The 10,783-nt window shown below is 56.1% G+C and overlaps 6 protein-coding genes across 6 annotated transcripts in view; all 6 read left to right on the top strand.

Annotated features, from left to right (window-relative positions):
* Window positions 1-382: 382 nt before the first annotated feature.
* Window positions 383-4,378, top strand: DQ04_02221120 (Flagellar attachment zone protein 1; the record flags this gene model as incomplete). The annotated part of the gene is made up of 1 exon (XM_009311656.1): window positions 383-4,378. One exon carries the CDS (start codon window positions 383-385, stop codon window positions 4,376-4,378), a length of 3,996 nt encoding a protein of 1,331 aa, XP_009309931.1.
* A 517-nt stretch (window positions 4,379-4,895) lies between these two features.
* On the top strand, window positions 4,896-5,387 carry DQ04_02221110 (hypothetical protein; the record flags this gene model as incomplete). Its single annotated transcript, XM_009311655.1, has 1 exon — window positions 4,896-5,387. The coding sequence occupies one exon, from the start codon at window positions 4,896-4,898 to the stop codon at window positions 5,385-5,387; it is 492 nt and encodes a 163-aa protein (XP_009309930.1).
* Window positions 5,388-5,547: 160 nt separating this feature from the next.
* DQ04_02221100 (hypothetical protein) lies at window positions 5,548-6,246 on the top strand (the record flags this gene model as incomplete). The annotated part of the gene is made up of 1 exon (XM_009311654.1): window positions 5,548-6,246. One exon carries the CDS (start codon window positions 5,548-5,550, stop codon window positions 6,244-6,246), a length of 699 nt encoding a protein of 232 aa, XP_009309929.1.
* A 257-nt stretch (window positions 6,247-6,503) lies between these two features.
* Window positions 6,504-7,010, top strand: DQ04_02221090 (transmembrane protein 216; the record flags this gene model as incomplete). The annotated part of the gene is made up of 1 exon (XM_009311653.1): window positions 6,504-7,010. The coding sequence occupies one exon, from the start codon at window positions 6,504-6,506 to the stop codon at window positions 7,008-7,010; it is 507 nt and encodes a 168-aa protein (XP_009309928.1).
* Window positions 7,011-7,409: 399 nt separating this feature from the next.
* Window positions 7,410-10,022, top strand: DQ04_02221080 (hypothetical protein; the record flags this gene model as incomplete). The annotated part of the gene is made up of 1 exon (XM_009311652.1): window positions 7,410-10,022. One exon carries the CDS (start codon window positions 7,410-7,412, stop codon window positions 10,020-10,022), a length of 2,613 nt encoding a protein of 870 aa, XP_009309927.1.
* A 287-nt stretch (window positions 10,023-10,309) lies between these two features.
* The window catches only part of DQ04_02221070 (hypothetical protein), a gene marked incomplete at both ends in the record, with an annotated part of 495 nt that continues 21 nt past the window's right edge, over window positions 10,310-10,783 (top strand). Inside the window, one exon of the mRNA XM_009311651.1 lies at window positions 10,310-10,783. This exon is cut by the window's right edge and continues 21 nt beyond it. Coding sequence (XP_009309926.1) covers window positions 10,310-10,783 — 474 coding nt within the window.

Genomic DNA, 10,783 nt, shown 5'->3' with positions numbered 1-10,783 from the left:
GAGTAGGTTCAAGTAGGTGAGCCTAAGAGAAAAAAAAGAGACAAGAAAAGGAGTGCGATATTGCATCATTTGTTTTTAAACTCCTGGGCGTGTGTTTGTGGTTTGTGCTGGTCTCTGCACTTCACACGTCAACACATCCTCACTTACTTCTGTCGACAGAAATTTAAAATCTGACCGAGCGGAGTTTATTACGTGTGTGGACTTTTTTTTTTCAGAGGGCCGCGCATAACACATATCAAAGAGAAGCAGTGATCTAGGTCTCTGTTTCTGTGTGTGTGTGATAGCTTTGGGTGGCTTCTGCAGCTAGAAGAGAACTAACAGAAGAGGAGGAGGGAGAGAGAGAGAGAGTGAGTGTGAAGTGGGGCATCCTGCACGAGCAGAGATGACACTTCTCGCCACCCTCAGGAGGGATCCACCGCGGCTGGAGCCGGGCCATGTCGTGGCGTACGACTACCTGCACAGCGGCGAGCACTGGCAGTGGACACTTGGCACGGTGGTGTCGCTCACGGAATACACCGCCGTCGTGGAGCAGTGGGGCATCCACGAGGGTAATCATGACACACTGAAGAGCGTAATATCGAACGAGGTCGCGAAGGAGATGAAACGTATGAAAATCTTCCAGGACCAGCTCTCCGCCGCGCGTGACAAGCTGGCTGCCATCCGCAGCGAGAACGAAGACCGCGTGTCCGCCGCACGGTCTGTCTTCGATGCGGCAAGGGAAGACGTGGAGGGCGTTGACGAGGTGCACATGCGCGAGGTGACAGCGCTGGCGCGGCCGTCACCGGTGGCGGTGGCGGTGCTGAAGGCTGTGCTTGCGGTGGCGAAGAACGACCCAACCATCAATGACTGTCTCGCGTGGAACGACATACAAATGGAGTATCGCAAGCCGGACGCCGTCCTGTCACTCATCCACGCCGACATCGCCGGCCACGTGTATCCAGCAGCTGAGACGATTTTCGCAACGCTGGGCGAAGCGCGCTTCTCGTCTGTCGTAGCTGAGCGTGACTCGGAGGCGATCAGTACCCTGCACAAGTGGGTGCTGAGCGCGCTCGCGTACCAGCAAGCGCACAGTCGGCTCACAAGTGACATGCGGGTGCAAGCGCAAAACGTCGCCATCGGCGGCGCCATTACCAGCATGAAGGCCTGTCGGATGAAGATCGTGAAGCTTAAGGAGGAGTTGTCCCGTGGTTGCACCTCCGCGACGCGGGGACAGGTGATGTCATTCACGAGAACATCCGTGCAGACGACCATCCCGTGTTCTGCTGTCATTTCAGTGGTGCCCATTGACTCCGCCATGTCGGATTGCGTGCTCACGGACGATGAGGTCGACGCTGTCCTCGACGACGCCAAGTCGATGCGCTTCCAGCTCAAGGACGAGCTGCAGCAGATGACTAGAGATTGCCTGGAAACCACAGCAGAGCTCCACTGCCTCGCGATGTATACTGCCGAACTTGAGGAAAAGCGGATGTACCTGCTGGAGCACCATCTCTCAAATATGCTTCGTAGTCGCGGCGACGAAGTGTTTCGGGCGTGCGACGTTGACTCAGCCGACACAATCAAGGAGCTGCGGGACGACATCGACAAGCTAGGAATCCATGACGAGCGTTGGCTCTACGATGACGGTCCAGCAGTGACTACCAAACACAGCAAGTCATACAACGGCAAGGACTGGGTGACTGTCCTCGAAAACAAGCCAGAAGAGGTCCTGTCCACGTTCAAGGCTGAGCAGGCTCTCGCATGCCATGTACCCGATAACTGTATTGAGAACGTCACCTTCAGCGTCAACCCGGACGGCCTTCACGCAGTATTTGAGGTCCGCCACCCTGTGGCGGAGACGACGAGGCTGGTGGAGAAGCGCCTCAAAGAGTTCCCGCCACGTGCGATGGAGCGGCTGCACCGCGAGCTGCAGGCCCCCAAGGTGGGCCTTGACCACGCGATAGTGGAGACGTGTCGTGCACTAGATTTGGCAGAGAACAACTTCCGCGGATTTGGCTTTGCCGAATTCATCGAGGAGCTCGCTGGTAGGAGCCACCTCGGAGACAAGGACGCGTACGAAAGCGAGATTGGCGATTTGCTTATGCTTCTGGACAAGATTCACAGCGAGAACCGCTCGCTACAGTACACGCTTGAAAAGTCCGCGGAGGAGTTCCGCCGGCAGACAGCAACAACGATGCGGGAGCAAGAGGCGCTGCGGCAGCGTAACAGCGAGCTCAGCGCGGAGATCGATCGTCTGCGCGAACTCGTCAAGAAACTGAAAGAATTGACTGACAACCAAGCAGATGAACTGGAGCTCTTTAAACTGCAAAAGAACCAGGCGAACCAGATGCGCACGCAGCGCAACCTGTCGACGTTCAAGGGTGACAATACAGCAGAGCCCCTTTACTGTGTGACCCTTGATGAGCTCCACGAGCAGATGGCGCAGTGTGAAGAGGCGGAGAAGGAGATCGCACGCTTGCAGCACCAGCTAGAGGAACTCCAGGAGGCCTACCACAATGTCGTTGCTCGACTCAATGAAACAACAGAAGAGAGGGACAAGATGACGGAAGAGATTGAGCAGCTGAAGCGTGATCTGCGCCAGGCACAAGACGAAGTAGAAAAGAAGAACGCCGAATGCGCTGAAACACAGCAAAACTTAGAACGACTAGGCGACTTGCTGGACTCCGTAAAACTCTCGGAAAAAGAGGCACTGGACGGCATCGAGGCGCGCGACAGAGACATCCAGGACCTCCAGACACAGCTTGAAAATGCAATCAGCGATAACAAGGCGACCCTTGCCGCTCTACAGGATAAAGAAAAAGAAAATGAAGATCTTCGGCGACTCATTGCAAAACAGGGAAGCGAACTTGCTTCTCACCGCGACAAACGACGCGCTGCACATGAGACACGCTCCCTCGAGCCCACACTGCAGCCTATTCCCTCACAATGCGCGACTCCTGAAGAGTTTATCGACCCAGATACAATAGCCGCCGAACCATTGCTCTCGGTCACCATGGACGAGTACTCGGACCACAGACAACGGTGTAACCAATTGCAGCAAGAAAATGACGTACTCCGGCAGCAGCTACAGCAGGCTTACGATGACATGGAAACATTCAACAACCAATTACAAGAAGCTGCAGCGGAAAACAAAAGCATCGCGGAACATATGCGCAGCAAGCACGACGCTCTCACGCAGGCACAAAATGAAATAGAAAGGCTCTTTGCACAAAATAGCAAACTAGAAAAAGAGCTAGACCAAAAAACTCAAGAGAACCAAAGGTCCGCAAAAGAACTTGAGAATCTGAACGAAGCAATTAAACAAAAGGCAGCCGAAATTAAAACACTGGCAAATGAAAACCAACAAAAAGATGCTGAAATCGACCGCCTAATGGAAGAAGCAGAAAACATATCCAGGGAGCTCGAGCAGAAGTGTGCCGAGAATGAGAAGCTGGCTGAGGAGCTGGAGCAGAAGTGTGCTGAGAATGAGAAGCTGGCTGAGGAGCTGGAGCAGAAGTGTGCTGAGAATGAGAGGCTGGCTGAGGAACTGCAGGAAAAAGCTGCCGAAAACGATCGAGGACTGGGAGAGCTGGAGCAAAAGAATGACGAACTTAGCAAATTGAAAGATGATATTGAGAGGTTGGCTGAGGAGCTGGAGCAGAAGAATGCCGAGAATGAGAAGCTGGCTGAGGAGCTGGAGCAGAAGTGTGCTGAGAATGAGAAGCTGGCTGAGGAGCTGGAGCAGAAGTGTGCTGAGAATGAGAAGCTGGCTGAGGAGCTGGAGCAGAAGAATGCCGAGAATGAGAGGCTGGCTGAGGAGCTCGAGCAGAAGTGTTCCGAGAACCGAAAGCTGGCTGATGAATTGGATACGCTTTTGAAGGATCTTGAATGTATGAAGGGGAAAAATGAGGAACTTTCCATTGATCTGGAAAAGGCTGTTGCGGAGAAGGAGAAGGTTGCTGGTGATGCACGTCTGCAGATGTTGGAATTTGAAGCGGCTAAGAGTGCGTTACAGTCAAGGGTAGACCAGTTGGAGCGTTCTCTGCTGGATGTGACGGCTGAGAAAGATGAAGCCGTGTCGGCGTTAGAGGGAGAATTGCTTGATATTTTGGTTCAACTAAAAGGTGTGAATGGAGTTAATGTTGCCTTGGAGGCCCTCATGGCGGATATGGACAAGGAATTGAAATTTTTAAGGGCACATTGCGAGCTGTGGACGGACCCAGTTGAAAAGAAGAACCAGGTTGTTACCCGGCATGTGAAGGTTTTTGATGGAAACGGTTGGGAAAAGTTATTGCGTGAGCGTCCTCAAGCACTCATGGCTGCCTTTGTCCTTGACTCCGCCAACGCCTGTCATGTGCCTGGTGACCAAATCTCGGAGGTATCCTTTTTCAATGAGAAGTAATCAATGCAAAGATTATATTTGCCGCAGGATGTTTCTGATGGCTTGTGGGGCAAGCACCGACTGGTGGCGAGGTTCGGTTCTATGGGTGGCAGCGGAGAAACCGGCAAGCTGTGCACGGAGGATGGCTTCGTCATCGAGGTGTGTGCCCTTGCGAATGTGACTGCCCTCAGTGGTTTGGCGCGACCGTGGCGACAGCAACGTGCTACCGCATGGACGCCAGCTGCTCCCCTCATGGGTCATTGTTTTTATTATCATTATTATGGTTATTCCGTTGTTGGTACTGTTTCATTTTTCCCCCGTCGAGTTCTTGTTTTTGCTGTGTTTCATAGGCGCGGATGGGCGAAGTGTAAACTAACCGAGGGTAGAGTTTAGCTGAAAAGAGATATGCACACATATTAAACAACCGCATCTAGGAGAAAGATCACTTTCCCTTGCTTTTTCTGTGAAGGGCATTTCTGCATTTCTGAATTGTTTTTCTTTTCTTCTTTTTCTTCGGTTTGCCCATAGGCTCCTTGGTATGTTTGTCGGACGCTGGGTTTTCTGCAGAGGGAGCACTGTCAGGACTCTTACCAATTCCGAGCTGTGGCAGAAACGCGGTGGCGAGGAGCCGGGCACCGCGACCACTCGCTGTGGGTGCATACTGTTCCTCAAGGACGACGTAGTGAAGTACCTTCGTGACCGCAACGACGAGGCCCCCACACAGTGCCCTGAGGAGGATCTTCTTGCTGCTCTCCTGTGTTGGGCACGCGGCGGACAACAAGCCTGCGGCGTGCCCAGAAACTCCTCTGCGTTTCCCACCACATCTGCGGGACCGTCGGCAGTGGTGGAGCGGTGCGTACTGGACCCGTGCAGCTTTGGCGTGATTGCTGGGTTCGTGTCGCACCGCGCCGGCGGCGGGGAGGTAAGCGTGCTGTGGGAGTGGGTCGAACTGGCCAACTGCAGCACCATTTCGCAGCTTGCGCTCTACGTGGACACACCTACTCTGGCAGCGGACGTTGGGCTTTCCTGACGTGCGAAGTGCTGTCTTGCAATTGCATTCTTTTTGTGTCTGCGTTTTCTCTCTTCTTGTATGCCCGCCGTGTTTTCGTGCAGTAAACATATCCTTCTCTTTCCCTCACACTGCACTTTCTCTTGTTTTCCTCTCTGCGCGCAGCGACGTGGCGGGAGAGATGCCTGGCAAGCGTCTCGTAAAGAACGGGGCGCGGGGGCCGCAGCAGGTGCACATGAACAAAGTAAAGTTTGACCCTTACCGCTATAAGTTGGAAGACCAGCGGCTGCCGGCTGCCGTGGTCACCACCATGACAAGTTTGTGCTGTCGCCGCTGCTGTGACATCCTTCAGTGGAAAGTGGACTACGGCAAGTACATTTTGCTGGAGCGGCACCGCAAGTGCAACAGTTGCCAGGAGAAGACAGTGGTGCTAGCGTACCACCGCATCTGCCAAAAGTGCGCGGCAGCGACGGTCTGCTGCGCGAAGTGCCAGAGGCACCCAGCACTCGCGGGCAACGGCCATGATGACGAATGCAGGGAGAAGCAGGAAAGAACGGATGGCAACAACGACGAGGAAGAGGAAGAAGAACAAGTGATGGATGAAGAGGGGGAAGAGATTGACGGGGCCGAGCGTGCAGGGAAGGATTTAGTGCCGAGTAAGTATGCCTTTGTAGACGAGGAGGACTCAGACGAGGAGCTAAAGCCCCTGCGTGGTCTGGACATCCGCCAGCTGAAGCAGCGGAAGGTGGCGGCGCTAAAGCAACAGGAACGTGAGCGCATTGGTCGAATGCGGGAGCGCGAGCGACGATCAGTCCTGCGGCGTTCTACACGGGTGCCGACGCGCGAAGGGGACTCAGATGACAGTGACGAGGAAATATGAAAAGAATCCGGGAGACGATTGTAAGAGTTAATTGAAGAGTGCCGATTAAAGCAAATCGATGTCTGCAAGGCTCTGTGCGTATGTGTGTGGGCACACGTGCAGAGGCGTATGTGCGACGTGATCCTACTTCTAAACGCGTGCCCGTTCAAAAAGATGATTTTTTTTTCTCTCTTTCTCTCCCCAGGCACACACCATTCGCTTAGCTTTCTTACTTGCCGGCTCCGGTAAAGTAGTCGCAGGCACTGATATAGGGTCAGATGGACCCCACCTCTGCCCCGGTGGGTGGTGGTGCCTCACTGTCCTTCCACCTTCTGTTGTGGTTCTCCTGCTGCTGGTGCGTTGTCTGGTGCATCGTGACGGTGGCGCTGCTTACCTTCAAGGGAAGGGTGCTGCAGTTTCCTCCGGCTGCGCTGCCAGTCGAGATCACCGCAGCAGTCCTTGTGCTTCTCGTGGACGTCGCCGCTGTCTCGCTCGGGGTACGGGGAAACCTTATGGAGGAGGTGCGCACCACGTGCCTCGCCATCGCCCTACTGCTGGTGGCGGCGGTGGGTGCCGTTTACTACATGTGGCTCCAGACGTACGTCATGCGGCTCGACCTCGCCTTGTCCGCGGCGCTGCTCGGCTGCAATGCGCTGGCAGTGGTGTCCGGCGTCTTCACGGTGCAGGCGGTGATGCGGGCGGAGCGGGCGCCGCGGCAGAAGTTCGCGCCGCCCCCGCCGAGCCTGCCGACAATTCTTCGTGGCGACATGAAACAAGTGGAGTAGTAGTGTTTGGCATAGACGAGAAATTGTGTGAGTGTATTTGTTTGGTATGTTTTTGCGTGCTGCTTCTGCTCCTGTGGTGTGTGTGTGTGTGTGTGTCCAATGTACCGAACACTTGTAGGTTTTGTGTTCACTGCATCTATTTTCTTTTTTTGTATGTGTGTATGTGTGTGCCTTGCAACACACAGGCGGCAAATTCGTTGCTATCCTGTGTTTTTTGTTCGGTGTGTTCGTGCGTGCCTGTCTGTGGGATATTCATCCTTACTGGGAGACGTGCCGACACCTCGGGCGCAAGGGGAATAAAGGGAGAGGGAAGGAGTGTCTTAGAGAAGGAAGGACAACGTTGCAGAGTGCGGTCAAAGGGCAAAAGCGAGAGAATCACGTAGTCCCGCGGCAGGGGGCATGCGAAGGACGTTCATCACTTGGCTCTCACGCTCGTGGCGGCCGCACTCAGAGCTCATCCAGGGATGGATTGCCGGCGCCGCCAGCGAATCGCGGCAGCTGCAGCAGGCCCGCGCGTACATGCATGACTTGCAGCTGCAGGACGTCCTCACGGACGTCGACGACGCGGTGGAGCTCGTATACTTGATGCACCGCAGCGCCTATCCGGCGGGGAGCCACCTTGAGGCGAGGGCCGGTGAGTTCCTCGCGGAGTCTGCGGTGCTGGTGACGTCGGCGCAGTTGTTGGAAATAGGCAGACGGCTAAAGGAGCAACCCGCCTCCGGCCCGCTGTGGTCACGCGTAGTGTTCGAGAACGCGTGGTTCACTAACCGCGCCGCGGAGCTGCTGGGCGGCCTCACGCTAGAAGAGCATCTGACATTCTGTGCCGCATACTGGCGCGCGGTGCTCACCGCCCCGTCACACCCCTCATCGTTAACTCCTGCTTCTGCTGCTGGTTCCACTACTACGACTGTTACCACTACAAGTGCTGGGGTCGCTTCTCCTCCGACATCATTGGCATCAACAGCGTCACGGCACGCGGTGCGCGGTGCAGCCGTAGCGGTATCACAGAAACTCGCGTCTCTCACTGCGCAACGCATTGGGCGGTGTAGTGAAGATGACAACGACAACACTGGCTGGGCGGTGTGCCTCTGTGTCCAGCTGGAAATTCCTTTACACAATGAGAGTCTTGCCGAGCTTCGTCAGTTGCTGTTGTCATGCACGCGTAACTCACTCAGCGCCGTGCAGGTGCTTGAGGTGGCGGAAGCGCTGGCGTCGCAACGCACCGCCGACGCCGTGTGGGTCGACGCGTTGCAGGCGGCGATGTGCCGACAATCGCCCGGCAGCATTAACGTACCGCATGTCATTGGCCTGCTTCGCGCAATGGCAGTGGTGCGGCTCACACCGCCCAGTGCAGAGTTGGAGCAGTTGCTGCTTAGTCTTTTGCCTGCCATGTCAGCGGATGCCACGCTTGATTGTTGCTGCAGCCTTGCAGCAATGCCAGGCACGGCTTATCGCCTTCGGGCGGAACTTCAACGCGTTTTAGCCTCCCCATCCAAGGCGCAGCTTCAGGGAGTTGACGACGTGCTGTTGTGGAAACTGCGCGGTATGTCGCTGATTGCACCAGAAGAAGCAAGAGCACTGCTCTCGGGACTCGTGGAGCGCATAAAGGAGACAGAGAAAATGCTTTCGCCAGCTGCAGTAAAATCTGTTGTGCGCTGCATGTCGGAGCTTCGGGTATTTCCACCAGAGCTCGTGTCGCGCTGCATGGCATCCTTCCTCCAGGGCGCGCTGCCATCCTTTACCCAGGAGGACGCTGTATGGGTGATGTACGCCGCAGCCCATGCGGGGGAGCCGGTGGATGGCGTCTTCTTCAAAGAGGCACTCCACCGCTTCGCCGCCACGCGCAAATTTGACCGCCGGAAGCACGGCGCTAATCACAGAAGCACTCTGTCCATCGAAACAGTGTCGATGTTGTTGGAGGCTCTCAGTATCGCGAAGGGTGGCCGTCTCTCGAGTGACTCCAAAGTGTACGCAGTGGTGCGTGAGGCGGTGGAGCGGCAACAGCAGCGTCAAGAGGGGATGACAGTGGGTGAGAGGATCCACATCGTGAAACTACTCGTGCAGCTCGAAGTGAATGACGCCTCACTGAAAACAGCGCTACTGACAGGCGTTTCAAAGTCTATCGCCACCCTGACAGCGGTACAGGTAGAGGAGTTGTGCGACGTGCTGGTCGCGCTCAAGTCCCGCGACATTCTCATGTTCCGCGCGCTGCTTGCCCACTTGGCACAGGCGCAGCCGGATAGAGAGTCCATCACCTCCATTGCGTCAGCTGCGAAGAAGCTGAAGTTCACTCCGTACTTCCAACAGTCCCAACTGGTGACGCACATCACCTCGCTGGAGGGATGGAGCGTGTCTGACATCGTGCTGGTGGCGTCCGTCTGCAACGAGAAGCAGCGCCTTGCTTTGCTTGCGCTTCCAGGGGCGGAGGTGCTTGCCCAAGCACTGCCGGACGAGCTGACGACGTTGGATCTGTTCCTATTGCTCGCCATTACGGACGGTGGTGAAGCGCACGTGTCTGCGATAGCGGCGGCGCTAAAGTCGCGCCCCCCGCTGGCTGCGGAGGAGCTCGAGGTGGAGGATGTGTGGCGTGCGTTCGTTAATGTAGTGCGTGACAAGGAGGCACTCGCAGCGGTGTGTCGCTGTGCTGCGGCCACCGTGCAGCGTGCCGACGAGAACACACTGATGCGCCTCCTCGAGGCGGCGACAGCGTCTCCAGAACTCCCCAACATCTTCTTTCGTGTGGTGGGCAAAGCTGTGCTGCGCCTCGCCAGCAGTATGGCTGTCGAAAACGCATCGCGGTGGTTGCAGCTGTACGTCAAGAACAAAATACGTGACGATAGTGTAGGTAAGGCTCTCCTCACAAGGGTGCGCACGCGCAGCAATAATGCAGCTACTACGGTGGACAAGACGCTGCGTGAGGCCGCTGTCATGTACGGGAAGTCGTACACGCTTCAGCCCAAGTTAAAGAAAACACAGGATAAAGTTGAGTGGTACACGCACCGAACGGTATAAGGGGTGACTGTACTGCGAGTTTCACACACTGAGGATATTCTTTTGCGAGCGTAGATGGAATAGTACCTCTTGTTGTTGCTGTGGATTGTGCTTTTGTACCGTCCCTCGCCCTCTATTTCTCAGAGTCACCCGCCCCTTCCTTTGTTTCAATATCTCTCTTACACAAACACACCTGTTCTCCTGCTTTGTCTCCTGTGCTGGAGTCAGTCTACTTGCTTCCCATTCCACTCGCCGGTAGAGTGAGGGAGAGGACATTTGTGTAGGATTACCCCCCGCCCGCGGCCCCGATGTTGAGGCGCACGTCCGCGCTTCTGTGCACCGCTGCGGTGGCGGCGCGTGTGACGGGAGAGCTGCAGAAACTTCTGCCCGCGCTGCTCCCGCGCCTCGATCCGCCGCTCCAGACGGGGACGCACATCTCCGCCGCGCACCTCATTGCCGCCACCAGCCACGGCTCCAATAGGGGCGCCGCGCACGCGCACGACTGCCCAGTGCTGGCGCGTGCAGTGCCGCTCACCGCCGTCGCAGAAAACGCCATTTTTCTGAAGTGCCCATGCCTGCCGTGCCTCAAGCGGCGCATCCACTTCCTTGCAAGTGAGCACTTTTGCATGAGCTTCAAGGAGCAGTGTGTGCAGCGAGGCGGCAACGCAGTTCCAGCGGAGTGGTTGAGTATCGTTGGAAGCCAGTTTGGATCGCTCGTGCGTCTCGAGGAGGAACTCGTGCTGTACGCGACGAGCCGGCGAGAGCCCGGGTGGACATGGCTT

This window comes from Trypanosoma grayi, assembly GCF_000691245.1.
Source record: "Trypanosoma grayi strain ANR4 Tgr_222_V1, whole genome shotgun sequence".
Lineage (NCBI taxonomy): Eukaryota > Euglenozoa > Kinetoplastea > Trypanosomatida > Trypanosomatidae > Trypanosoma > Trypanosoma grayi.
Note: the sequence above shows the minus strand (reverse complement) of the source record. Positions and strands in the feature narration are given on the sequence as shown.